General features: G+C 42.1%; 1 protein-coding gene across 3 annotated transcripts in view; it reads left to right on the top strand.

Moving 5' to 3' along the window:
* The window catches only part of LOC115077541, a 54,069-nt gene extending 36,867 nt beyond the window's left edge, over positions 1 to 17,202 (top strand). For all 3 annotated transcript variants that reach the window (XM_029579837.1, XM_029579852.1, XM_029579844.1), the window contains 5 exons: positions 1,910 to 2,063; positions 4,629 to 4,738; positions 8,963 to 9,076; positions 11,074 to 11,220; positions 15,179 to 17,202. In XM_029579837.1, coding sequence (XP_029435697.1) covers positions 1,910 to 2,063; positions 4,629 to 4,738; positions 8,963 to 9,076; positions 11,074 to 11,220; positions 15,179 to 15,313 — 660 coding nt within the window. In that variant the 3' untranslated portion in view covers positions 15,314 to 17,202. The remainder of the gene's footprint in view (positions 1 to 1,909; positions 2,064 to 4,628; positions 4,739 to 8,962; positions 9,077 to 11,073; positions 11,221 to 15,178) is intronic.
* The last annotated feature ends 9,390 nt before the right edge of the window (positions 17,203 to 26,592 follow it).

Genomic DNA, 26,592 nt, shown 5'->3' with positions numbered 1-26,592 from the left:
TTGGTCGCCCTTCTTTGGACCGCTTCCATCTTGTCTCTGTCCCTTCGGAGATACGGTTTCCAGAATTGAGCACAGTACTCCAGGTGAGGCCTCACCAAGGACCTGTAGAAGGGAATAATCACTTCCCTTTTCTTACTCGATATTCCTCTCTCTGTGCAGCCCAGCATTCTTCTGTCATTAGCTATCGCCTTAGAAGGCTTGGGGTAACCTGCACAGTTGTAGCTCAAAACAGTAATGATTTTATGATCTCCCAAAAATAAGGGAAAACCTGTGGGGGCATAGCAGGTTATCCCAGCTGTCGTGCTCCACCCACCCCCAAATGTGTTTTATAGTAAATGTTTTAATATAATTTAATATAATTTTTTAAAATTGGTAGTCTCAGGCAGTGGATTGCCTTGAGCCACCCCTGGAGTATGATTATAGTTTCAGAAAGCATGTTGTTACATTAAAAATGTAACCATAAGTTTTTTTTTTTTGTTTTTTTTTTTTTTTAAATATATGAACAGTTTTCATAATTGCCCACTTAAATGCAAAGTCCATGGGTATATTTTACCCATGAACTTTATTTATTTAAATTGTTTTATTATTCTGCTGTTTCTACAAATTCAACATGGATTATATCTTTGCATACATAAAATATAAATTAAACTGTATTAATGTGCATATGATTTACTGCATGACCATAGTATAAAAAACATGCATATGTGAACATTCATAGCATTTTAATGAAATAAGAGTTATGAATCTTATCAGTGCAATATAGTACGTGAAAAGAAATAGGTGGTATCCCACTCATATAGAATTTGATTAATTTAGGGTTCTAGTGGTTAGAATGATGGACTTATTCAAAGGTGTTTAGTTGGACAACTTGTGAGTTATCTAGCTAAATGCTTTATTTTGAATATTTTGGGCATTTTACTAACTAAATTTTATCAAGATAACTCACTACTTGGCTAAAATATAGCTAGATAATGTAGGGGTGTTCTAGGAGCATTCCAGAGCAGAGTTAAATTAAGTGGATAACTTACCCAGCTAACCCTGGTTGTGCCATAAAGTTGTCTTAAAGTTAGATAAAGATATTTGGCTATCTTTAAGATATTTAGATATGTTCAATGGTGCTGCTGTGCCTTTGAAGATCTCAACAAATTTTAGGGTCAGATTCATTAAGGCTTTCCTCCCATTTTGTGTCTATGGGAAAACCCCTTAGTGAATCAGATACTTAGCCGGATAAGTTTGTCCTGCTAACTTTGCAAGCCAGGCAGCTGCTGAATATTGCTCCCCACTATAATTCTCTTTGACTTTGGGGAAAGTCTCTTTATCTCCTTGTCCATCAAGTTTTCACTTAAATTATAAACTCTTTAGGGAAGGTACTCATTGTCTGGATGCAGTTTGGGTGCATTCAAATGATAAATTAAATTAATGTTTCTCTCAGTTCTGTGCCTATGAGAACATTCTTAATGAATCATATTCCTAGTTTCTAGTTTAACATGAGTTCTTGCAAATTTTTTTGTTATGAATTTGAAAATATTTGCCTTTCAGTTTACAGTAATAGAAGGAACAAACTATAGCTCCTTGATACCATTCGAAAGAGAAAAGCAAGTTCTAAGATTGTTTTCCTGACATTTCTCAGACTATTTCTATTTGTGTGGTTGAACAGTGAACACCAAATATAACTACTGGCACAACATCACACCTAATTTTATTTGCTGTAATTTATGACTTTTGTGAGTATGACTAGATGTCATAAATCAACCCATGGGTAAACGTTAAGTTGAGAATCTGCCAAGCTGTTTCCGTGCCAGTCTGGCAGCTCTTTTGACCTCGTAGCTCAAAGTTGACAGTCTAATTAGTTAATTATGTATCAGGGCTTCCAGTGCATGTTTCACTAACTTAGCACTTTATCTTTCAGCCTCAAGGTGGAGTTGAGTTTATTAGAACATTCAAAAGACCAAAAGAAGATCAAGCCGTAAACCTGCCAATGAACCTGGTGGAGCTTGTTCAGAATGCCAGCTATGTTCAGTCTCCAGATGATCTTGTTTGGAAGTACTTTTATGATCTGAAAGGTATAAGAACATAATAAAGCTTTCCTTAAGAAATATCTCCTCCCACAGAGCTTAGCCTGACTAATAACATCCAATGACTTGAGTTATGTGTTCTATGTTGAAGTCAAGTACACATGGGAGAAGGCAGTTCTCAGCTTGATAGAAACCACAAGCATTAATTGATTTTTTCCCATTCAAATTATTGCTTATATTCAGAGTGCATGGTGTCTCTGGCAAGGCTATGTAGAAAGTTAATCTCTTATTTTGCGAAAATGTGGTAAAAGTTTGCATGAAAAGATGAAAGCCCAGTTAGTTTGACAGCCAGGAAAAATGGAAAACTGAAAATTCATCCAACAAATAATATTTACATGAATTGGTAATTTCCACTATGCTTTTATGTGTTTGGGTTAAAAATGAAGAAAAAATTTAAATTTCTAAAAATGTGTTCAGTCAGTAGCATACAAATAGCATTAATTAATGAAATCCTATACAAAGCCCTTCTGTTTCTGTCTTTCCATGGATGCTGAATTTGCCGGCGGTAGCAGAATCTCTTTTTTTACTTGTTTTCCTTTGAGATATAGTTGAGGAAGCTGGCAGTGAGCGCAACCAGCTGTAAAAAAAAAAAAATCCAGTTTCAAGCCTCCAGGGAGGATGCATGTGAATGATACAACAGTGAATCTCATAGTTTGGAAACAGAAAACATTGTAGGTGCTATATTGGTCCTGGAAATAGTGGATTCTTTGTAAATTTTGAAACCTCTTTGTTGGACCTACAGAAGAATTACCCAAAGATGTTAGTGCATTAGCTTTTGAGATCATATTGGTCTCTTGTTGAGGTATTAAATTGCACTGAAAAGTCCCACCTTAGAGAGAACTGTCCTGCTAGTCCTATCAAACTGACTTTAGTACTTTCTGCATCATATCACAGTGGGCATTAACTCAATAAGATGCTATGTTCCAGAAAATGCTGCAACATAATCATTGCTTCATACAGTAAAAATATTTGAAAATAATCTAATTAATATAATCCCTTTTTTTTTTTTGGAAGGGGGGATGGGGATGAGGCACAACACTCTTCTTTTGGTCTTTGGCTTTCCACTTTGATCCCAACCTCCTGTGGCAACTTTCATTGTGAATGTCCCATGGTTAATTCCCATTTTGAGCTTTCAATTTCCTTTCTAGCCATAACAACAAAACTCCTTGGTCAGCAGTAACAGCCCACAGCTCCTTTCGGAACCTGATACTGAATATGACCACTAGGGGTCAGCATGCTACGATGGCTGGGCTTTGCTTTTACCCACTCCACCTGGCACTGCAGCATCCCCAGCCCCAGTTGGCCTGAATAACTGAACCCATATCTCCTGCATGACAGCCCTGCCACGGAGCCAGTCTGTCTGTTAACCTGCCTTTGGACGCGCGTTTTCCCTTACCCCTTATTCAGTAAGGGGCGGAAAACGCGCGTCCAACTCGCGGCACCTAATAGCGCCCTCAACATGCAATCGCACGCAGAGGCGAGTGACCTGAATCGGCCCATCGCCAAAGCAAATACTAGGCCTCTTGTGACTTATTATAAGGGGATTTAAACTCATTTTGAAACACCGTAAAGGTGAAAACTGGAAAAAGCAACTGGTAAAAACGGAATTTTGCAGGTGCAACACTGATTTTACTAATCACCAAATCTAAATTTCCTTTTTGCCCAATACAATTAATTGACCCAGCAACTAGTTAAGTATTTTATCTAGTTTTAGGTTCAAAAAGAAAAGTTAAATTGTCTTCATGTATGTAATATTTTCACCAAATTATTGTGGGGAAAATAGTGTTTCCTTTTTACTTTCTTCTTTCCGTCACCCACTTGCTGCCAAATTTAGCTTTTCTTTCACCATTTCCTGCTTCAGAGTTATCCTTACATGTGAAGACCAATAACAAAATACCCATAGTTGCACTTTGCTATTGTGAAAAATACTTTGTTTCACAGTAATAGCTTCAGTTGCCAGAATTATATCTTATGTTGGTGTGAATTCATTGATCGCAGCATTTTACTTAATCTATTTACCTATAATCTACATCTGCAACCTGTTTAGCTCAATAACATCAAATGAGCAATAACGAAAAAAAGAGACTGTTTTAATGAGCTTGTAATCAGATATAATATACATTGGAGTTGACATCATGAGTGAAGAAAGTGACCCTCTCCACCAAAGTTGGATTATTTTTTTAAATAATCTTTATTCTACATCTGCACAATACAGTAACACATGAAGTATATAAGAACGTGATATAAAATCTTGAAAAGGAAATAATTTTTAAACTGATGACATAGCAACGAGGCTCTTGCCTCCTAAAACGAATGGATTACAAAGTGAGGAGAAGGCAGCAGTACTCTGAGGTGTTCTTGCTGCTGTCTGGGGATTACCTGGCAATAACCTATCCCCTGTCACGTTCTCTGGGTAGCCTACACTCTGTAGTTGGAACAGGTAAATAGCTTAAGGCATAATGAAGAGCATGAGCACTCAGAAGGAAACGTTCAGCTGAGAAGAAATAAAATGGAATGAATAGATCTTTCTCTTCATGAATTCTATTGTTTTAGGTTCTAAACAATTCCAGTTCCCAGGAGGAATAATACAATGGGCTCGTTATCGCAAGGATGGAAATGGTTTAAACAAGAATGAGAAAATTTTTAGTGAGTCTTTGAATCAAGTAAGTGTTTGGAAGGCGCTGGTGTTTATTGAGAGCTGTCATATTGTACAAACATTTTCCCCTTTTAAAAAGATTTTAATCTAGCAGCTATAATGTGCCTTACAGTTGTGATTTCTAATTTAGAAAGAAGGCTTTTGCAAATAAATGTTTCAAGTGACTGGGGTTCTCATGAATGGTGTCAGATTGACAACATAGGAAACCTACTAGGACAGTTAAAGCAGAGGTAGTAGCAATACAAGCTTCTTCCATATAGTCCTGTTAATGTGTGTCAACCCTGCTTTGGAGGAAGCACATCTGAGCCCCTATGTGACTGAAAATTTTGGCCTCTCTTTTGAGATCACCAGCAGTTTTACCAAATGGTGGTGTTTGATATTTTTGTGTTGTGGACACTTGGCCATTGGGAACTAGACTGAGACCATCAACTTATGCGGGTCTGGGTTTAGTGCCCTATGGGACCACAGGAAACAGCACCCTCTATGGCTGGGGAGGAGGCCATCTCCCTTGGAGCACTGAGGGTGACAGTGCCTCTTTTAAGTCACTTCAGTGGCCTCCATAGAAGGGGGTTTCCCCCCTTGGACTACTGTGGGCGGTGGCGCCCCTTTCAAGCCATGGTGGCACTCTCGGCAGCTGAGCATTTCAGATGGTGGTGCCTCTTCCAGGTCACAGAGGTGCCCTATGTGAGCTCAGAGACCATTGAGAAGTCCTTATTTAAAGGAGGTTGTTGGTTGAACTATTCAGCTATCCATACAAAAAACTAATTGAACATATCCCCCTCACCAGCTTTTTACCTGAGTAACACTTAGCCAGGTTAAAAGAGAGAGGGTGGGGGTGGGGATTAATTTTAGCCAGGTAACGTTAATATTGAGTGTTATCCAGCTAAGCTTATGCAGGTAAGTCTGTTTCAAAAACATACTGTGGCTTAAAGTTACCTGAGTAACTATACCCGGGTATACAGAGGGCTGGATTTTAAAAGCCCTACGCACGTATATCCTGAGGCCCGGCGACGCGCATAAAGCCCTGGGACGTGTGTAAGTCCCGGGGCTTGCAAAAAGGGTCAGGGGCATGGGCGGGGCATTGGCGGGGCCAGAGGCCTCCGACACAGCAGCCATTACTGCTGTGTTGGAGGATTGCTTGCTGGCAGGCTGCCGGCGCGCGCAAAAGGTAAAATAAAAGTCAGGGGGGGTTAGAGTAGGGCTGGAGGGAAAGGTTAGGGGAAGGGGTGGGAAGGTTAGGTTATGGGGAAGAGAATGGGGGAAGGCAGCACGGCTCGGCGCGCGCAAGGTGCAAAATTGTGCACCCCCTTGCACGCGCCGACCCCTGATTTTATAACTTGCGCGCGCAAGTTATAAAATCTGTCAATACCAGAAACGTTGACCATGTTGGCATATATCAAGGAGAACCTAGAATGGGTATTTATCAGGCTGTTATCCTCTCCAGCCGGTCCAGGGTTCTTTTTTGTAGGAAAAAAGGATGGGACACTATGGCTCTGCATCGACTACAGAGGCCTAAATATCATCATGATAAAAAATAAATACCCCCTACCTCTCATCTCAAAACATTTTGATCATCTCCAAAGCGCTACTTGCTAATGTTAGATGGATAACTTGTCCTGGATATTCAGTGGGAGAAATGTTCCACTGAATATCCCTGATGAACGTTATCCGATTAACTATAACAGGATAACTTTAAACATAATCGGATATTCTTCTGAATGTGAAATTTATATTGGTTTAATCTCATTTGACTTTTGGGAGGTCCATATTCACTAGGCTGGTTAGTGGACAAGTTATCTGGCTAAAGTTAGCCAGACAACTTGTCCCATATATTCAGCGGGAGAATCATCTTGATGAATATACCAGCCTAAAGTTATCTGGCTTCATATAGCCGGTTAATAAAAAATTCTAACTGGCTACGTTGAAATTTACGCTTCCAGTGCTGCCTCTATCAGAGCAGTGCTGGAGGGAATGGGGTAAAGGGTCCCTTGTTACGATCCCCCCTGTTGCTGCGCTACAGGAGGTATCTTACCTTCCTCCCGGAGGTCGCTTCGAAGCCAGGGCCTCTCCTGTGCACCATCCGGGACTTGCTCCAGGGCCTGGGAGGCCTAGCGGTTCCTGAGGCCTGCCTGTGGCTTGCTTGCCGGCGTTTGGACTTCCTGTTTGGCGACGCCCTTCTCCTAGGGGCCGGCCCGCAGCTCTCTACCCCACTTATAGGGCCAGCGAGGGGCGGTCCTGGCAAACTCCTCCCAGGGAGTTGCCTACAACCTCCAGTATATAAGGACTTTCTTGTCACTTGCAACTTGCCTTCGGATCGAGTGCTACAGTTGCCTGTACCTCTTCCTCAATCCAGGTCTTCCGTGGTCTGCCTTGTATTGATGGCTCCTTGTCCTGTCTCTGTCCGGATGTTTGCTTCCTGATGTTTCTGACGTCTGCCTTGATGTGTTCCTGATGTCCTGATCCAGTTCCGCTTGTTCTGCCCTATGTCCTGTCTGGCTCCTGAGCCTTCTGGCCTGTTGGGCCCTGGAGTGGCCAACAGGTGGGATTCTTCCCTGCGCTCTGGAGCTTCCCTGCCTGCCAGCCGAAGGGGCTTCGGATGTCAGTATCCCAGCATCGGAGTTCCTGCTCGCCTGGATCTTCCCTGCGCTCTCCTGTTCTCAACGTGGTCCGCGACCAGCCTTCCTGGGCTGTGTAGGGCGCGTATGGGACGGGGTGGTCCGCGACTCAGTCCCGTGGGTGGGCTGAGTAGGGCGCCCTCAGGGACAGTGCCCGTGTCTCCTTCCAGCCCTCCTCTTCGATGTCTGCACTAGCCTTTGTCTACGATGTCTGCACCTGCCTTGTCTACGATGTCTTCAGTGTAAAGGACTCTGTCTGCCCTCGCCTCTGTCCGGCCTGCTGCCCATTGCCGTTCCCAGCGGCAGGTCCGAAAGGGCCGGGAACAGTCGGAGGACCGTTCATCAGTCAACTTCCCAGTGTTGGCTACCATGGGCGTGCAGGTCCGGCTGAGGGTCAGACTCCGTGCCTGCTTCCCTGCTTTTGTACCCGCCTGGCTCCCCATGCCTGCTCAGCTCACCTCCCACGGTGTGGCTTTGGGCTCCTCCTTGAGTCCTGCCGTGGCCCAAGTGCTCACCACCCGCTGGAGACGACCGCGCCTGCGGGCGCTCGTAACATCCCTTGCTCCTAGCTGTGGATCAAAAAGGTATTAGGAGAGGGTTGGAGGGATGGGGGCGGGGTAGGCACCACTAATTCCTTGTGGGTGGGTAGGGGAGGGGCAGAGAGGGAGCAGGCCCCTTCCTAAGTCTTTTCAAAGGTTTGCTGGGGAGGGGTAGTGGGAGAGTACAGCCTGAGGGCCTTTATATTAAGCTCTGGGAGGGGAGGGAGGGGATTGACCCTCTGAATCTTGCTTTGGTTTGATAATGACAGCGCTACTTAGCCAGATGTCTTTCAAGATATTCTGCTAAGAAGCAGGTCTAAATTTATCCGGCTAACCTTGCCGTACATACCCGAGATTCATTTGGGTTACTGGATAACTCAACCTCTCTCAGGAACGTCCCTAAAGCACCTGTTTTTATCCGGCTAAATTATAGTTGTATAAATAGTTATCTAGCTATAATTTATCCTAAGTGGCTGAATATGCCACATTTGCCATTTAGATGGATAACTTGTGAGTTATCCGTCTAAATAATTTTGAATATGGATCTCTAGATATGTTTTTCTTCATTTTAATGATTTATAAGGGGGGGAGGGGTAGGCAACTCCTGTCCTCAAGCCACAAACAGGCTTGGTTTTCAGGTATTCACAATGAAAATGCATGAGACAGGTTTGCATTCAATGATGGCAGATGAATGCATATATACTGCATATTCATTTTGCATATTTATTGTGGATATCCTGAAAACCAAGCCTATTTGTGGCACTCGATGTCCAGAGTTCCCTATCCCTGAATTATATGTTTTGTGTAGTGTAATGCTATGTTGAGTTTTCTTCAAAATGGAGCTATACATTTATACATTGAATTAAATTAAAATTAAGCAATTGTACTTGAGCCAGTTCAGACCTCTTGAAATGGTATATATTGCCCATATAGAAGGAGTTTATGCATTGGTCAAAAAGGTTTACATGCACCCTAGGTCGATTTAATTTAATAGTTCTTGTTTATTATTAAATATATAAATATTGTAGATCAATTATCCATGCAGCATAATTAAATAGCATTTCTTTATGTTTCCAGCATGCAGATACTTTAACCTTAGGAACACTCAGAATATACACCAATGGCCTACGACAGCCTCATTTTCACTTTAATGCTCATGAAATGGGATATGTCATTAGCGGCTGTGGAAAGGTAATGTGTTAGAAGCAATTTTTTTGTTTTTCTATATAACTATGATTATGAGATTGACCTAGCAGAGGTCATGTTTTCAGTGGCAATGTTTTAGGTTAAAATTTCAAATGTTGGATGCACTAAACCTTTCGATAGTCAAAAGCCATGGTGATGTATAACTGAAAAGTTAGCCGTTTAAATGGCTGAGCCACAAAATTCGGTGACTTATCTGGCTAAATTCTAGCCAGATAAAGAGTTATGTCGGGGGTAGGGATGCCAACTGGCTCCAGATTTTCAGGACAGGTTGATCCAGTCCTGGTTTTACCCCTTTGCATGCAGGCTGGGGATTTATTCATTCCCTAAGAAAAGCAAGACTATAAATACCTGCATGCAGGTGAGTAAAAGCAGGACTGGATCAACCTGTCCTGAAAATCTGGAGCCAGTTGACAACCCTACTTGGGGGGCGATCCTGGGGTGAGAGGTAGGCATTCCCAGAGGAGTGAAGTTAGCAGATTAGGCTCACGGAGTTAGCCAATGAACCTAATCAGCTATCTTTGGCTGTACTGCAGGCTGGTTTTAAAGTTAGCTGGATATACCTATTGGCATACAGCAGCCACAGCCTGGACTCCTGCCACTGCCGCCATCAAATATCCCTCCCCCAAGTGCTGCCAAAATAAATACATTCAGAGTTAGCTGGTGAACCTAACTGGCTAACTCTGGCCGCGATGCAGGCAGGTTAAAAGTCAGCTGGATATATCTTTCCAGCTAACTTTTAAGATAACTGGGTATATTCATGGTGCTTCAGCGCTGCTGAATATCCCAGTTAAATTAGCCAGATAGGTGTATCCGGCTACCTTCTTTAGCCACTCAGTGACTGAATATGGACCCCTTTATCAAATAAATATAATGGGGAGCAACCTCTTTGTACATTCAGTCCTAGTTTGCTGGTTAAAGTAATATTGTATGTCAATGGCATAAGAATATTGAGGTACAGTTCCAGCTATCAGCACTCTTTGTGGTCCCCAGTTTTATAGAACACATTTTTTCTTTTGCCAGGCCAACATCCTTCTATAGGCCTTTTAGTCCAAACAGCTACCTCCCATGTTGAAAGGGAAGGTCAATAGCTGTATCACAGGCCTAGCAGTTACAAGCTATGGGGCCAGCGTAAAATAAACATTTCTAAAAAGAAATCTAAACTTGTCAGTGTTTGCTAGGGTTCTCATTTCCTAATCTTTTAAAGGTAACAGCAGCATTGGCAGGGGATCGAAATGCTTTAATTAGGGTGCAGTAGGGCTGGAGCAATGGATAAGTGGCAGTGTTGTGAACTGGCTTGGCTTGGCTTGGCTTGGAGTACTGGGCCAGGCGTCTGCTTCCTGGACTGTTTGGTACTGGGTCGACTGCTGTTGCTTCTGAGGCAGCATTCAGAGCCCCTGGTGAGAGAGAATCTCAGTCATTAAACACAGTGGCACCTGGTAGCCAGACCCAGGAGGATCCATACTACTGTGATTTGGGTTAAGGACTGCTTCTGCAGTGAGTGGGTTGAGTTGAACTGTGGGATTATAAAATCGGGAGAGAAAAAATCTGGGTTGGTTTTAAATGTAGTCCAATAGCAGCTGGTTCTGACTGAGCTGGAAGACCAAAGGAAAGAGACTGCCAGGCAAAACAAAATAAAAGAGTAAGGAGCAGTATATTCACAAGGCAAGAGTAATTGTATTTTTTGTTGTTGTAAATGTTATACTGATGTTTTATTATATTTATGTTCTGTATCCTCCTGGAGCCTCTGTATGGATAGGCAGTTTACAAATGGATGCAATAAATAAAGATACTTTTTTTTTTACCTGATGCTGTAATGCTTTTCTACACTTGCATTATGTACTTTTCATATTTTGACAGAAAGGATATCAACGCATTGTGCTAGTCCACCTGTAAATCTGATCAATTTAAAAGGAAAAAGAAAAGCATGACACCAGTGGAAAGGTACTTTGATAAATTAAACTTTATGATCCATTTATCCCTAGGTTGGAATTGTTGGCACTGGACCCAGCACTGATTTTAATATTGGGATTGGCGATGTCTTCTTCTTTCCCATTGGAACCCAGCACTATATTAAGAGTTCTTGTGATGAAGACTTGTTTATGATTCTGGCCTTTAGCACTGGCAATGAGGTAGGATGAATTACCTTCCTTATTTTTTTGACAGGCATATAAGGCCTGAAGTAGGAATAAATACATTTGAGTCTCAGGGCTCTGGGAGATGAGCAAAAGACTTGCATGCATTTGGGTTGAATAGGTGTTTACTTTGGAAATGAATGGGAAACAATTTTATATATATTTTTTTTTAAATTTTGTTTAGGGTTTTTACATCGTTTTTCATTTAGTTTGATGTTTATTTTGGTTCATTGCATTTACTCGAAATGAAGTAAACACCAAAGCAAAAAAAAAACAAAAACCAAACTGAAAAAAAAGAAAGGAAAAGAAGAAGCAGGGTTCCCCCTCCCTCTGCTGCCAAAATAAAAAACCAATGACTTTCCCCTGTTCCTCCAGGCATTCCTTTCTCCTTCCACCTTCCCTGGACCCATCTTACCCCATCTGTAGGTTGCAAGAAGTTGAAATGAGGCTGGAGCAATTCCCAGTCTCTCCTGCCCTGTCGGGCCCTGTTTTCAAAATGGCGAGAGCCGGGCCGGAGGCTGGTGGTGATCTGCTATGCAGCAGAAATGGCTGTTCAGTGCCATTTTGTTGTGAGTCTGCATGGCATGCGGCCCTACAACAGAATACCAAGGCTGGCTGGTACCATTTTGAAAACAAGACCCAGCAGGACAGGAGCGACAAGGACTATTTTGACTTCTTGCAAGCCTTCCCTTCACCCAGAATTTCTTGCAGCGCTCTGACTTAAGGAGGACTGGGTTAGAAACCTGAACCAGGTGGGTACAGAGGTCGTGCCGCCTTCCTCGGAGTTTCGTAGTTGAGGTCCTCTATCCTCCGTCCCACGCCAAGGAATGGTTATGGGTTGCCTTTCTAAGCCCCTTATGCCAGGTGGCATTGACGGAGCATGGTGGAAGGCTTTCACCACTTCCAGGGCTCTCCCCAAGGTGAGCCTGGTGTGCTGGCAGACCCAACTCCTCATGAGCCGGTCTAGACCATCTAGGAACTGCTCCAGGAGTATCTGATGGGCAATTTCTAGTCCCAAACTTGCCTCTGGCTACAGCCACTTTCAACTGGCATCTTTCAATCAATGAAAGAGGTTTCTGAGGCTCTCCCTGGGCTGCAGGGCTACTCGCTGGTACTGCTGCCAGAAATGTTCTGGGGAGTATCCAGCTCTCTGTAGTATAGCCGTCTTGACGCCCTCATAGGAAGTTCTCCCATCTCGATTGGCTGCCTGGAAAGCCGCTTGACTCCTGCCAGTGAGCAAATTTGACAAGTAAAATGTCTAGCTGATCTCCAGCCAGGCCGACAGGTGGGCTGTCCATTCCAATTTATTTTAGAAAGACCTCTGGGTTCTCTTCTGCCTTCATCTTCATATATATATGAAGATGAGGGTGCCTGAGGTATTCTGGACAGAGCTGATTGCAGGGCCTCATCTAGTTGCGTTAAGACTAAGCTTTCAGCTACTGCTGTTTATCTATTTGTGTGTGCAGGGCATTCTTCAGCTATTGCTGACTCATGGCTAGGACCTGGATTACTTGATCCATTTTATCTCCCTTTGGGGCCAGCTCCCAAATGGATAACTCATATGAGGTGCATAAAACAAAAACACTTGCTGGTCTTACTGGCCCTAACTTACTACTTTACCCCTGACTATCCAGGTGGGCATTGCTCCTTTGGCCTGCTGTGGTAGAATTTGAAGTTCAAGGGCCCCAGGAAAGAAAACTCTGCAAGGATTATTTTTTTTTTCTTCTGGGAGTTTTTTTTCTGTGGGTATTTTACTTGTACTTCCTACTTAAGCAAAAAAAAAAAAAAAAAAAATCCCATTCCTAACACCACGTTTATCGTTTTCGGGCCAGCTGCAGCCTTGGGAATAGTCCAGGAACACAACAAGACTTGACTAGTCCAGTTCTGGTACATGTATTTATTTACAGTGCTTCACACAGTAACAAAATAATGGCTCACCTTGTGTCTGGTACAATTGTCAGGTAAAGATACTCCGTACGAATATACCAGCTTCCTGAGGCTTCTTCAAGCTTTCTAGGCCAGGGTTCTTATGGTTGGGTGGAGCGTTCTGCCTTATGGAGGACTGGGCTAGAAACCTGAACCTGGCTCTTTAAGGTAGAAAGAGTGTACTGACAACTCCCTCAATCACATCACGTGTAGCGTATTCGGGCCTGCTGCAGTCTTGGGAATAGTAGAATGAGGGAGTTGTCAGTACACTCCATTACAATCTGCTACACAAAACAAAAAGAAAAACCCAACACATTTCATTGGAGTTCTATTTTCATTTCATTTTGAAATGACATGCAATGAAACAGGTGTTACTTTACGTTTTTTGTGTCATTTCTAAATGAATGTACATCCCTAGTATTCATGGGCATGTCTGCATATGGAGAGAAGGGCATAAATGGAACATCCCTGGTAGCTTTCCCTCCTGCATAATTTGATTTGTCTGTTTTTCAGGCTGTGACAAATATCTTTTTAATTTAATTTTTAATGCAAGGAAATCAGAATTCAGTAACGGGCGGATTTTAAAAGCCCTGTTCGCGTAAATCCGCGCGGATTTACGCGAGCAGGGCCTTGCACGCCGGCGCGCCTATTTTCCATAGGCCGCCGGCACGCGCAGAGCCCCGGGACGTGCGTAGGTCCCGGCGTTTTTGGAAGGGGGCGTGTCAGGGGCGGGACCTGACGACGCGGCGTTTCGGGGGCGGGACGTGGTGTTTTGGGGGCGGGACCGGGGGCGTGGCGCCGGCCCGGGGGCGTGGTCCAGGCCTTCGGACCAGCCCCCGGGTCGGAGCACGGCTCGCCAGCAGTCCGCTGGCGTGCGTAGATTTACGTCTGCTTCTCGCAGGCGTAAATCTATGGACAAAGGTAAGGGGGGGGGTTTAGATAGGGCCGGGGGGGGTGGGTTAGGTAGAGGAAGGGAGGGGTAGGTGAGGGGAGAGCGAAAGAGAGTTCCCTCCGAGGCCGCTCCGATTTTGGAGCGGCCTCGGAGGGAACGGTGACAGGCTGCTCGGCTCGGCGCGCACCGGCTGCCCAAAATCGGCAGCCTTGCGCGCGCCGATCAAGGATTTTATAAGATACGCAAGGCTATGCGCGTATCTTATAAAATCCAGCGTACTTTTGTTTGTGCCTGGTGCGCAAACAAAAGTACGCAAACGTGCTCTTTTTAAAAATCTACCCCTAAGTTTGCCCAGCCAAGATCGGGACTTAGCCCAACAAATCCAAGGTTTAGAATTTCACACCCCTTGCAGTGGATACATTTTAGCTGGTGAAAGCATCACTTGGCTAAAATTTACCGTGATAAAAAGGGAGGTTGCGTGGAGGGGGTGGGGCTTAAACTTGACCAGGTATCACCGATATTAAGCGCTACTTATCTAAATGTAACCAGATAAGTCTCTTCATGGTGGAGGTCAGGTCTAAAGCTATCTGGGTAAACTTAGTGACCAAAAAAGAATTTGCAAGTTGAGTCCTTAGTCACACAACTTAAAGTCTCCCGTGAATTTTGTTGTTTCAGCTGTGCAGCAGCACTGATGTCTTCTTATGGCAGTGCCATGGGTACTATAGTGCATTAACATCTGTTGTTAACATGCATTAATTATCTTGCATTAACTGCCCATGTTAACATGTAAAATAGTGTACAATCATCAAAGCTAGTGCATTAATGCAGACATTCTCGCAAAAACGTAATTTCACCTTTCCAATTTTTAATAAATGTTATTTTTCTATGCACTAATAGTAAGGAGCTGGATTTCACTGTACCTCATTAACTCATTAGCATAGATTTTGCATTAAAAATCTCAAAATCTAATTTACACATGTAAACTGGATTGAAAATGCTACCAGAGCTTTTAAATGCACTTTAACATTTGCAAAAGGATTGGTGTACTTTAGTACATTGGCCCTTTCATTTGCTTTAAGGAAGGACCACTACACTTAAAAAGTATTTCTTCTAAAACTCTGGTTGTCTTTTTGCCAGCTTGCAACTCTGGATATGGATGATTACTTCCATGCCACCGCAGACCATATCCTGGCTCAGCTTTTCTTAAAGAAACAGGAAGAATTCAAGAAGATTCCAAGATTTAATGAAGACCAAGCAGTTAACCTACCATAGTAGCTTACACGAAAGTGGTATTTGTCCTGCTTTTAAGAGGATGCACTTTGAATATGTTTGCATATTTCTGGATATTATATCTGACCAGAAGGAAATGAAACTATTTAAACTTCTTATTACCATGCAAGTAGAGTTAGTTCTTGTCACTGCTTTTGTCTGTAGTCCTTGAAGTTAGTAGGTTATAAGTCAAATTGAAAAGAAATGTACCCGTGAGAAAAGCAAAATTTAAATTGAAGATTGGAGATATGCAAATCATTTTAAAAGAGGTTTGTTACTCTGGTTCAGCAAAATTGTAAAAAATTGCAAGTTTGTTGAACTGATTACTCTTAAAGTAAAAACGTCAAAATTAAAACCTTGGAAATTTCAAAGTGAATCCAAGGACTTTTTTTTTTTATGGATGGATTAGTGGATTTACTTCAAATATTTCAGATCAGAAGCAGATTTTTTTGTAACTGCTTTGGATTATTTTCTAAATCTGTGAATTTTCTTAGCAGATGTGGGGAAAATCTATGTTTATTGTGAAACTCAAAACAAGCTGAAGTCTACTTGATTTGACTTTGAATTGTTGCACTTCCCTACTGAAAAGCTCCAGTTCCTGTTGATTATTTCAGTAAACATTGTGCACATTTTGAAGGTGTAACTCAAAACTTGTATTTTGTTTAGAGAAGGATGTGTTTAACACTTGCTTCCTTTCAATTGTTTTCATAAGTGTGTGTCTATCCACTTCTATTTATTATTAGTTTGTGGTGCATATTGTAATATGGTTATTTAATTCAGAAGGTAATGTGAAAAACTCACATAATAACTATTGGATCAATTTTCAAAAGGTTTACCCACCTGACTTTACAAGTTGGTTGGGTAATCCTCTGATTTTGAAAATGTTCCACCATTGAATGGCTAAATTTGTCAATGTCCCCCAAATTCTCAGGGAGCATAAATTTAGCCAGACGGAAAAAGGTCAGCTCTGGAGGTATTCTTGAGATAGATATTGATTTAATCACTTAATGTGAAGCTTTGGCTCTAGCAACTTGACAAATTTTGTCTGACTAGATTTAGGGGCATTATCAGCTGCAAACCTAGCTGGTTACATATGCCTGGAAATTTGGCTAAAGATAATGGGTCAAATTACCTGGCTGACACTCTCTGGCTTATTGAAAATGGACTCATATGGCTTTAGAGAATCTTGTATAATTTGAGTCAAATCTTATATTCCAAATTTATATGCCAATTTTAAATAATTTTACAGATTATGTTAGTGCTTTTATTACATGTCTGCTTAACTGTGGTTTTGAGCTGTTGCAGTGGGAATTCAGCCTGCCATGTTACTTGCTCAAGCAAATTGTGAATTGTATTTATTATGTGACTTTTTAAACATATTTAACTCTTCAGAAGTACAGTTGTGCTCATAAGTTTACATAACTCTGGCAGAATTTGTAAGATGTATAGCATTTTAAGAAACCAACCAGAATGCCAATAGTACTTTACAATATTAGTAAAGACGCTTTAAGGTATTCTTGACCAGTCATAATAGGCTTCATCTTATGAGCAGGATTGCTGGATGATAAGCCTTATCTTTAATCATCGGTCAAAGTCCCATTTTTTTGTATTTTTCATATGCAATGTGAAAATCATGCAGTATATATAATTCCAAAAACTTAACTTGAAGACATCGCTGAAGCCATAGATTGTCAACATGCCCGACATGGGACCATGTTTCGAACGCTCATCGTTCTTTCTCAAGGGCTGGAATTCAGTGTTGTATTTGTAGTCCGTCTCGATTCAAGATTTTGAAAATATACGCAGAAACACCATTGTCAAAATCTTGACAATGCTTACATACTCTTGACTGTTTGGGCTAATAATAAAAAATGCAAAGAAATTTTCAAACAGCCTGTGTAGGCTATAGTCTGTGGGTACTTTTTATTTGCAGATTTTAGCCAGAATTTTCAAGGTGGATTTCTGTGCATAGATCTGCCGTGAAGGCTCACAGATATGCACATAACTGGTGCTGACTCAAACGCACAAAGTTACATTCGCTAGGGTATTGATATAACTTTGTGCATGTACAAAAATCAAAAGTATGTGCATAAAATCTGTCCCTGCCCAACTTCTCTCATGGAACACCTGTTATAGAAGTACCCATAAATGTACACATGTAATTGGCTTCTGTGCATATTTTTATGCATACAACCTCCCCCCCCCTGTAATTTTCAAAAGGTTGTTCATGGGCATAAAATCGAGGTTTATGTGCATAAATATTTTGAAAATTATCCCCCTTAAAAAAAAAAAAAAAGAACATACCAGGAAGATCACTGAGAAAGAATATTCAACTCTTGAGAATCCTTGGAATGACAGGTCACAGTGATTACACAGCGTCATCTAACAGAACGAAAATCATTATAAAAGTATTGTTTGTATTCTTATATACCTTAAGAGTTCAATTCAAAGCATTTTATAGATATATTGTAAAATTGCTTGCTTACAGTCAATAATTATGTTGTCTAAAACTGAGAAAGAAGGACTGATTTGACTAGGTGAGGATTTAAAACTCATAAATTAAATTAATTCATATTTATTTGCCGCATTCATTCATGCTTTTATACCTTTTTTGACTTTGTTATATCGACACTGTATCAGGACATAAAATATGTTTTGGAAAATTCATTAGCAATTATTGTTAATCTTTTATTTTTTATATTGGGAGTATTATCTTTTTTTGTTTTTTTACATTAATCTATCAGGGCCATTTATCAAATCGCGTTATTGCGTTTTCACATGCGTTAAGGCATTTTCACATGCGCTAAGCACCTTTAACTCATGCAAAAACCCCTTAACGTATGCGAAAACGCCTGCGATAGCACCATAACGCATGGTGCGATGCAAATCTGAAAAAGAGGAGGAGTGGGCTCACAGTTTTGTGAAGCCCTATCGCACGGCTTTAACACTGATTTTCACTACACCTTTTTCATTAGTGTTAGGCCGTGCGATAGGGCTTTATTGCACATTGCGATGTTTTTGCCCAGGTAGAGAGCCATCAAGCTAGGTTGAGAGAACATTGCACAAATCTCATCTTTGGGTGAGTTTCCTCACTCCGAAGATCCTCAAATCTTCACAAGAGAGCACTGTGCTGTTCGTATGTCTCACTTTGAATGTCAAAGTGGCCCCTAACCCCCTACACTAATAACTAAACCTCACCTCGAGTTACTAGGTGGGCTTCCCATAGAGATATAAATACCTATCTAGTATAATGGTATTATAGCTAGGTTCTCTCTCTCTCCAAAACTACTAAAAATGGTCCACCCAGTGGTTGTATGCAGGAAATACAACAATCACAAAGTGTGAAAAGGTTAGCATTTCACATAGGTATTAGCACACTTTGCAATAAACTGCCTATTACCATAAAACACATCCCTTTTCTTATCGCATGCAATATTTAGTGCATTTCGATAAATCCAGGCCTATATGTTTGAATCATAAAAGTATTTCCCTTAAATGCACCGAATGGGACAAAACCCATACAATAAACATTGTATAAAATAAATTGCTATATAAGCCCACTTACATTATGCTTTGTGCATGTATTTCAACGGATGGTTTTATAAATTAGCTTATATAATAATAGACATCAATACATAGGGCTTTATTCAGTAGAGAGTTTTCCCAAAAGAACAGAATGGGGGAAAAAGTCAATTTTAAAAAAGGCCCATAATTATTAAGCTGAAGGAAGATTACTATAGGAAGAAAACTTTCCTTCTTTGATAATGAGAATCAGCAAATATATAATTTTTATGACAAACAGATCAGTACAAATGAGAACTGCAGTATTAAAGATGTTAGTTCTAGAGCTCTGAGTGACTTGTCTCATATCTCTGAATTCAAATGTTGGCTTTTGTTTTTGTAACTAAATTGTTCCATTTAAAACATTTTTAAATAATAAAACCTGCTTATTTATCTCGTAAATCCTTTTTACATATATTATAACTGCTCTCTGTACTTGTGAGCTTTTCAAGTTGTTTTGTATTACAGAACTGTACACCATGTATATAGTACTGTATGACAATATAGTATGACAATGATACTATTAATAAATATTCCAAAATTCTAATTTAATGGAGCGATTTTCCTAGAATGACAATGAGTTCTTGTAAACACATCGTAATCTCATCTTCAAGAAGGACCTATGAGATCTTGAAAGTTCATGAGCAGCTACGTAGTTAGATAATCCTTATGTTGATCCAACAAAAGATAGAGACACAATAAAATGACAGGCTGAATGGCATGGGTGTAGGAGACAATGTTGTAACCTGGGTACAGAACTGGTTAAACAGCAGGACTCAGTGAGTGGCAGTCCATGGGGGCCATTTGGGTGAAGATAAAGTGACCAATGAGGTACCTGAGAGTTCAGTACTGGAGCAGTCAAAAAAATAAACATATTAATCTCTTCCTCTTCTGCCAAGAACAGATTACTGGATTGGTGAACTATAAATATTTTCAAATAAAATACATTTAACAATGCATTAGATCAGTATCTCTTCATTTAACAACCATTGGGCATTCCTTATTCTTTGAACATGATCTTATCAGTTGTCACTGTTGTGAATTTCAGGAATTCTAGCTTGAATTCCTTTGTTAGGTTATGCTAACAGCCATCATAACATGTGGGACTACATTTTAGGCCCATGCAAGAAGGCAAAAACAGCTAAAGGCTAGAAAACAGAAAATGACATAGCTACAGCATTCTAAGTCTAATAAATAAATATATAATCCCTAGAAGCTAAAGACTGCAGCACTTGAAGTTGTTTACTCTTAAAGTTATATAAACTCACAAAAACAAAATTGGTCAACTGGTTTTATAACTTGATTTTCTATAAACTCATACTTTATGTGAAAAAACTCTTTTTATGTGAGACTGACAATCCTAAGCTCTTCAATTTTATAAAAGAGACAATTCAGGAGGAAATTCTACTTTATTTAATCCCATATATATATTTTTTTATGTTATTTTGTATTTTTTCAAAAATATTTAGAAATCAATAAAAACAGTCCCGCACATTCACAGAACAAAATTCCCTTTCAAATGAGCATCAAAGTATTCTCACACTTATCTTGTCATCAAATGTCATCAAATGTCCGATCCAACCCCGACACGATATCATGTTTCAAACTTCTGTCTGCCTCGGGAGGAAAAAATCAAATCCACCTGCTCACATTCTTATATTGTTTTATTATTCGTCCTGGACCAGTTCCATATCTTCACTCCAGTAAGGGACTGTGTGGGTCTCTGGAATACGTTTATTGTTGGTACTCTTAAAGTTAATCATTAGTTCACGTAGGCAACACATAAGCTTATGCATAGGTATTAATTACACGAATTAAGTCTAAATTCTTGCTAAACTCTGGTCAGCATCCTGTATCTTACAGCCTCAGGCCCGACTTGGCGTCATGCCCTATGCAGTATTGTTCTGGCATGGTTGTCCGCGTCCTGTCTCAAGACTACATCCTGTGGCTTAGACTAAAGGCACATAGCACTCACTGGATTTATAGGCCCAGCCTCGCTGATGACAAGACTGCCATTCTAAAATAAAAGGAGGTTCAATTCCCTTGCTGAGTGTTTGAGCAATAAGTCCTGATCCAGTGCCGTTGTTGTTCGTGATTCTGTTTTTCAGTAGTGTTCCAGTCTTTCCTCGCTGCTGCCTCGGTGTTCCAACCTTGACTTGCTCCAGCCTGCAGACTTTCCTGACAGTTTAGCTGATGCCTAGTGGAACCTAAGCAGTGCTATGTACTGGTTAGACTGCATCATTCCAATAGCGGTCCCAAGGGTCCACATACAGTTTGCTCAGGCCATGGAGCCTGCTAATGTTTCCTTGCTTGAGTTTCTGTGTGATCTCTCACAGATGATCCAGCAGCAGCAGCAGCAGAACCACCACATCATTGGTGTCCTGCAAAGCCAACAATGGTGTTATGCAATTGAATAAGTTGCCACTGGCTACACTACCTCCAGCCATCCCATTACCAGTTGCTGGCTCTGCCTCCTCACACATCACCTCATCAATACATCTGCTACCCTAGTAAGGAGGCAACCCCAAGATCAGCAGGGGTTTCATTAACCAATGTTTGATCCATTTCAAACTTCAGCTTCGCATTGGAATGAGCCAAAGTGGCTTTATAATCTCCCTATTGTCAGGTCAGGCCCTGGCATAGGCCTTAACTTATGGGAGAGAAATGACCCCAGTCTTACTGACCTTCATTCATTCCTGACCCAGTTCCGGAAGCTCTTTGATGAGTCCGCTCGAGTGTTCTCCACAACCTTTGAGCCACTCTGCTTGAGACAAGGATCAATGAGAGTAGACACTACATAGTACAATTTCGCACTCTGGCATCTAAGCTCTCCTGGAATGAAGAGGCACAGGTGGCCATGTTTTGGCAAAGGCAATCGAACTGGATCAAAGATCAGTTGGTGGGCCATGATGCCCCCACCAAGTTGGATAACCTCATATCTGTGGCTGTAAAGTTTGGCATCCGTTTCCAAGAAAGATCCCGAGAATAGCAGTCACCTTGATGCTATGCCTGCCTGGCCCCCAGGTTTCAAAGATCAATATTATCCCTTGCTTGGTGTCTGCCACAGCTGACATCCAAGGATAAACCCATGCAGCTGGCTTGAGCCAAGATGACATTTGTTTGCCTGGTGGGGTGCAGCACATCGACTCCAGACATGTTTATATCTACAGTCGGCAGCAGAGCAGGCCCCTTGGTTGTATTTCCAGTAGGTGCCGCTTGGGCCTTGCGCATGCTTGGTTTGCTTGCCATGCGCCTGCTCACTACGAAAGGGCCGTGAACTCGATTTGGAGTCGAAAGCCTATGTCGTCATTTTTGTGAGCCACAGGCTGACATCTTTCCTTCCCCAAGACATAGTGGGCTTACTGGCCATTCTTTCAGGAAAGGCCTCATCATAGTTGATCCCAAAAAACAACACGTCACTGAGAGCTCCGTCGGCAGTTGAAAAGCACCTCACCACCATGCGCCGCGCGCCGAAGGGGCGCGACAAAGGGGTTCTCCCCTTTGTGTACTCCTTTGTGCAACCCTTTGTGCTTCATTTAAAATTCTTTCATTTATTTTTTCTGTTAATTAACTTTTTTCCAAATTCTTACCTTATGGCTTGTTAACAATTTTTATAAATGTTCATTGTATTTGACTCTGGAAATATATTTCCTGCTTTTTCTGTTTTATGTAAACCGGTATGATTTGCATTTGATGTAAGAATGTCGGTATATAAAAATAATAAATAAATAAATAAATAAATAACAGCAGTGGCTATTTTCTAAGTCAACTTAATTAATAGCAGATAATGGACTTCTCCAAGAACTTATCCAATCCTTTTTTAAACACAGCTATACTAACTGCACTAACCACATCCTCTGGCAACAAATTCCAGAATTTAATTGTACGTTGAGTAAAAAAGAACTTTCTCCAATTAGTTTTAAATGTGCCATTTGCTAACTTCATGGAGTGCCCCCTAGTCTTTCTATTATCTGAAAGAGTAAATAACCGATTCACATCTACCCATTCTAGACTTCTCATGATTTTAAACACCTCTGTCATATCCCCCCTCAGCCGTCTCTCCTCCAAGCTGAAAAGTCCTAACCTCTTAAGTCTTTCCTCATAGGGGAGCTGTTCCATTCCCCTTATCATTTTGGTCGCCCTTCTCTGTATCTTCTCTATCGCAATTATATCTTTTTTGAGATGTGGCGACCAGAATTGTACACAGTATTCAAGGTGGGGGCCTCACCATGGAGCGATACAGAGGCATTATGACATTTTCCGTTTTATTCACCATTCCCTTCCTAATAATTCTTAACATTCTGTTTGATTTTTTGACTGCCACAGCATACTGAGCCGATGATTTCAAAGTATTATCCACTGTGACACCTAGATATCTTTTCCTGGATGGTAGCTCCAATATGGAACCTAACATTGTGTAACTATAGCATGGATTATTTTTTCCTATATGCATCACCTTGCACTTATCCACATTAAATTTCATCTGTCTTTTCGATGCCCAATTTTCCAGTCCCACAAGGTCTTCCTGCAATTTATCACAATGTGCTTGTGATTTAACTACTCTGAACAATTTTGTATCATCTGCAAATTTGATTACCTCACTCGTCGTATTTCTTTCCAGATCATTTATAAATATATTGAAAAATAAGGGTACCAATACAGATCCCTGAGGCATTCCACTGCCCACTCCCTTCCACTGAGAAAATTGTCCATTTAATCCTACTCTCTGTTTCCTGTCTTTTAGCCAGTTTGTTATCCACGAAAGGACATCACCACTAGAGGTCAGTTTGTAATCCACAAAAAGACATTTGCCACTAGAGGTCAGGGTTGCATAGTGTAAAGAGAAATACTATTAAGTTATTTCTTCTTGCACAATCATGCCTACTGATGATGTAACCAAAGAGAAATTATAAATAGTCACATTTCCAATTTTAATTTAACAGCACAAATGCAAAAATAAAGTATATTTAATAAAAAGTAACCAAACGAAATGAAAAATGAAAAACAATATGAACAGTTTTCTCATGCATACTCCTAGATTTTGGATGAAAGTGTCAACAAACAGGACTCAGAAGAGACTTTCATTACAAATCCAGTAACAAATGCATGATAGGGGCACAGGCTGGGTGGTGCCATTTTGGAAAATGGCTGCTGCCCAGGCCCAGAGTCTAAGGGATGCTCTGGGCCTCCAGCAGACTACCAGGATGACATTTTTTAAGTAAGGGATGATCTGGAGGGGTGGGCTAGAGTAGGGAGTGGGGGTCAGGGTCCTCTAGACCACCAGGGATCTTTTTATGTGTAAGGGGTTGGGGGAGGAAGCTGTCCATTGCACTACAGGGATAATTTATTTAAAAAAGGAGGGATCAGGGGATGGGGGTCACGGCCTCCACGTGAAGTATTTTTTTAGTGAAGGGGCAGGGTTTGTATTGTACTTGAAAAGTGTATATATATATCCTGATGTTACATTTACCCAGTCTTTTGGCAGTTTTTGTGGGTAAGGATGTGTTCTTGGCTTCCTTCCCCCACCTCCCATGCCTTTGTGCGGCCTACCTTGGCTCCTGGCCTGGCCCATGTTCCAGCATGGTTTTCTGCGGGCAATCTCGCCAACTCAGGTCTTTCAACTAGCAATGGGTAGGTGATGGTGATGGTGATGATCAGAGGAGGGTAGGGGATTTGGGACCTGCTGATTGGGCTTGGTGTGACCTGTTTTGGGAGTGGGCTGCAGGCTTGGTAGGCCATACATGGCTGGAACCTGACCCCTCCCGTCCCGCTGTTTGTGCATGCGGCTCTTTCCTATTTCCTCCTTTGGGGTTTGCCTGCTGCAGTGTTCCACTATCCTGGTGGGTTGCACTGGGAGCGCCTGAACCTTATATTTAAAAAAAAAAAAAAAAAGGGGGGAAGATGAGGATTTTGCAGACATGGGACGCAGGGCCTGGGAGTGTACATTCGCTGATCGGTGACGGCATGCCGGGTGTGTGACTTTTCAGGCTGTAGTTGGAGAAATAAAAACAGGCTCCCAGTTTCGGCATGCCTGGGTTTTGTTGTGGTGACTCCTACTCCCTTTGCACACTGTGTGCCGAAAAGGAAGAGTGACCGGAGGTTGTTCACACAAGCTCTTGCAGTCAGATCGGGGGTCTCGCTGCTGCTCCCGGCTGGTGCTGCGAAGCCCTGTTCTTTTCTGCAGTATGTACTTTTGTTTGGGATCAGTGGGCCTTCCTAAAGGGCGCGCTTGACTGGGTGGTTGGGCCTTGGCTGCTGCGTTGTCTGGGATACAGGCACTGGGGAGGAGGTGCATGACTGCATGGGGTTTCTAGGAGAGGGTTGGCAAATTGCTCCCCCTGCAGTGACTCCAGGTGTTGAGGCCTTTCTCTTAAAGTTGGTCACACTGGATTTTGGGACCTCCTGAATCAGGCTGCCCAGCTGCTGCCTGCTCTCGTGGTTGCAGGAGGCATCCAGATGAGACTTGCCGATGTGAGTGCAGCCCCGATCTCCTTTACCGGGACTCCCAGGCCATCAAAATTCAGAGGCCAGAGCACACACGTGTGTTGCGATAGGCTGTGAGGTTCACGCTGGTCCATTAGATAGTTTAAATGGTGTAGCGGTGGCCCTGGGATGGGGCATTGTCACCCATGAGGCAGGCCTTTGCTGGGGTGAATGAGACCCAGCCCCTGCAGGTCTCAGGACTATATAGCCTTCAGGCCTGGTAGGCCCAGGGACAGTCGGGTTTAGGCCGGGTCTCGGGGCAGCCGGATGCGTGTATTAAAAAAAAAAAAAAAAAAAAGCTGGATCGAGGATGCTGGAGCTCTTACAGTCAGCACTGGAGGCACTTGGGGGGCAGCTGCTCCTTGACCCCCTGTTGCTCTGTGACATCAGTCTAGCTTATGCAGGGGACATGGCTGGTGTTTACTTCACCAGAGCCCATCACCCCTTCCCGAGCAGTCAGGGCACATCTGTCTCTTTACATTGTTGCTTCAGGACAGTTTGAGTGCAGTGGGGGCCTGGCAGGAGGTGTGAGTGGTCTCATGATTTGCACAAGGAGCAGCACAAGGACCCAAGGTAGGCCTGCTTCCTGTTCGAGCGGGGAAGAGTGGTGCTTTTTGGACAATGGTTCATAACCGGTGTGCAGTGGCACACATGTAGGCTTTTTAGATCTGATCAAGTGGAGATCAAGTACCCCAGAGCCTTCTGCATGTACTGGCAGCAGCCTGGAAGCAGAGGGTGAGTGGTGTCGAGGTGCTCAGGTAAGGGGATATGAGGCAATTCTAAGGGCTCCTCATTCTAGTCTGGGGCAGTCTGGCTGTTCACCAAGTATCATAGCCACATGCTCTAAAGAGGTGTGACCACTGGAATGGGCACGATTATTAAAAAAAAAAAAATTGTTGCAGAAGAGGGGAACAGGATTCCAGGGCGATTGTATCTGATAGTGATAGGCAGCCAAAATAGGTGGATGAGTGCGACTGCTGAAGACAAAAGGATGTTTGGCTGCATAGGGAGAGCAATGGTCAGTGCAAAAAGGGAAACAATAATTTTCCTGTATTTAGGTCCCTGGTGAGACCTCAGTTTGGAATAGTGAGTACTTTTGCAAGACCGTGCCATACGCCTTCTGCAGTTTTGTTCTGCTGCTATGGTGACTAAATATTTAGAACTAAATAGCAGCTTGTTTTTAAGGTTGCAGGGAATGGCAAAGAAGAAATAGACTACAAGATATTTCTCTAGACTGT

Source organism: Rhinatrema bivittatum, chromosome 1, assembly GCF_901001135.1.
Source record: "Rhinatrema bivittatum chromosome 1, aRhiBiv1.1, whole genome shotgun sequence".
Taxonomy (NCBI): Eukaryota; Metazoa; Chordata; class Amphibia; order Gymnophiona; family Rhinatrematidae; genus Rhinatrema; species Rhinatrema bivittatum.
The sequence above is the reverse complement of the archived record's forward strand: the minus strand, read 5'-3'. Positions and strand labels throughout refer to the sequence as shown.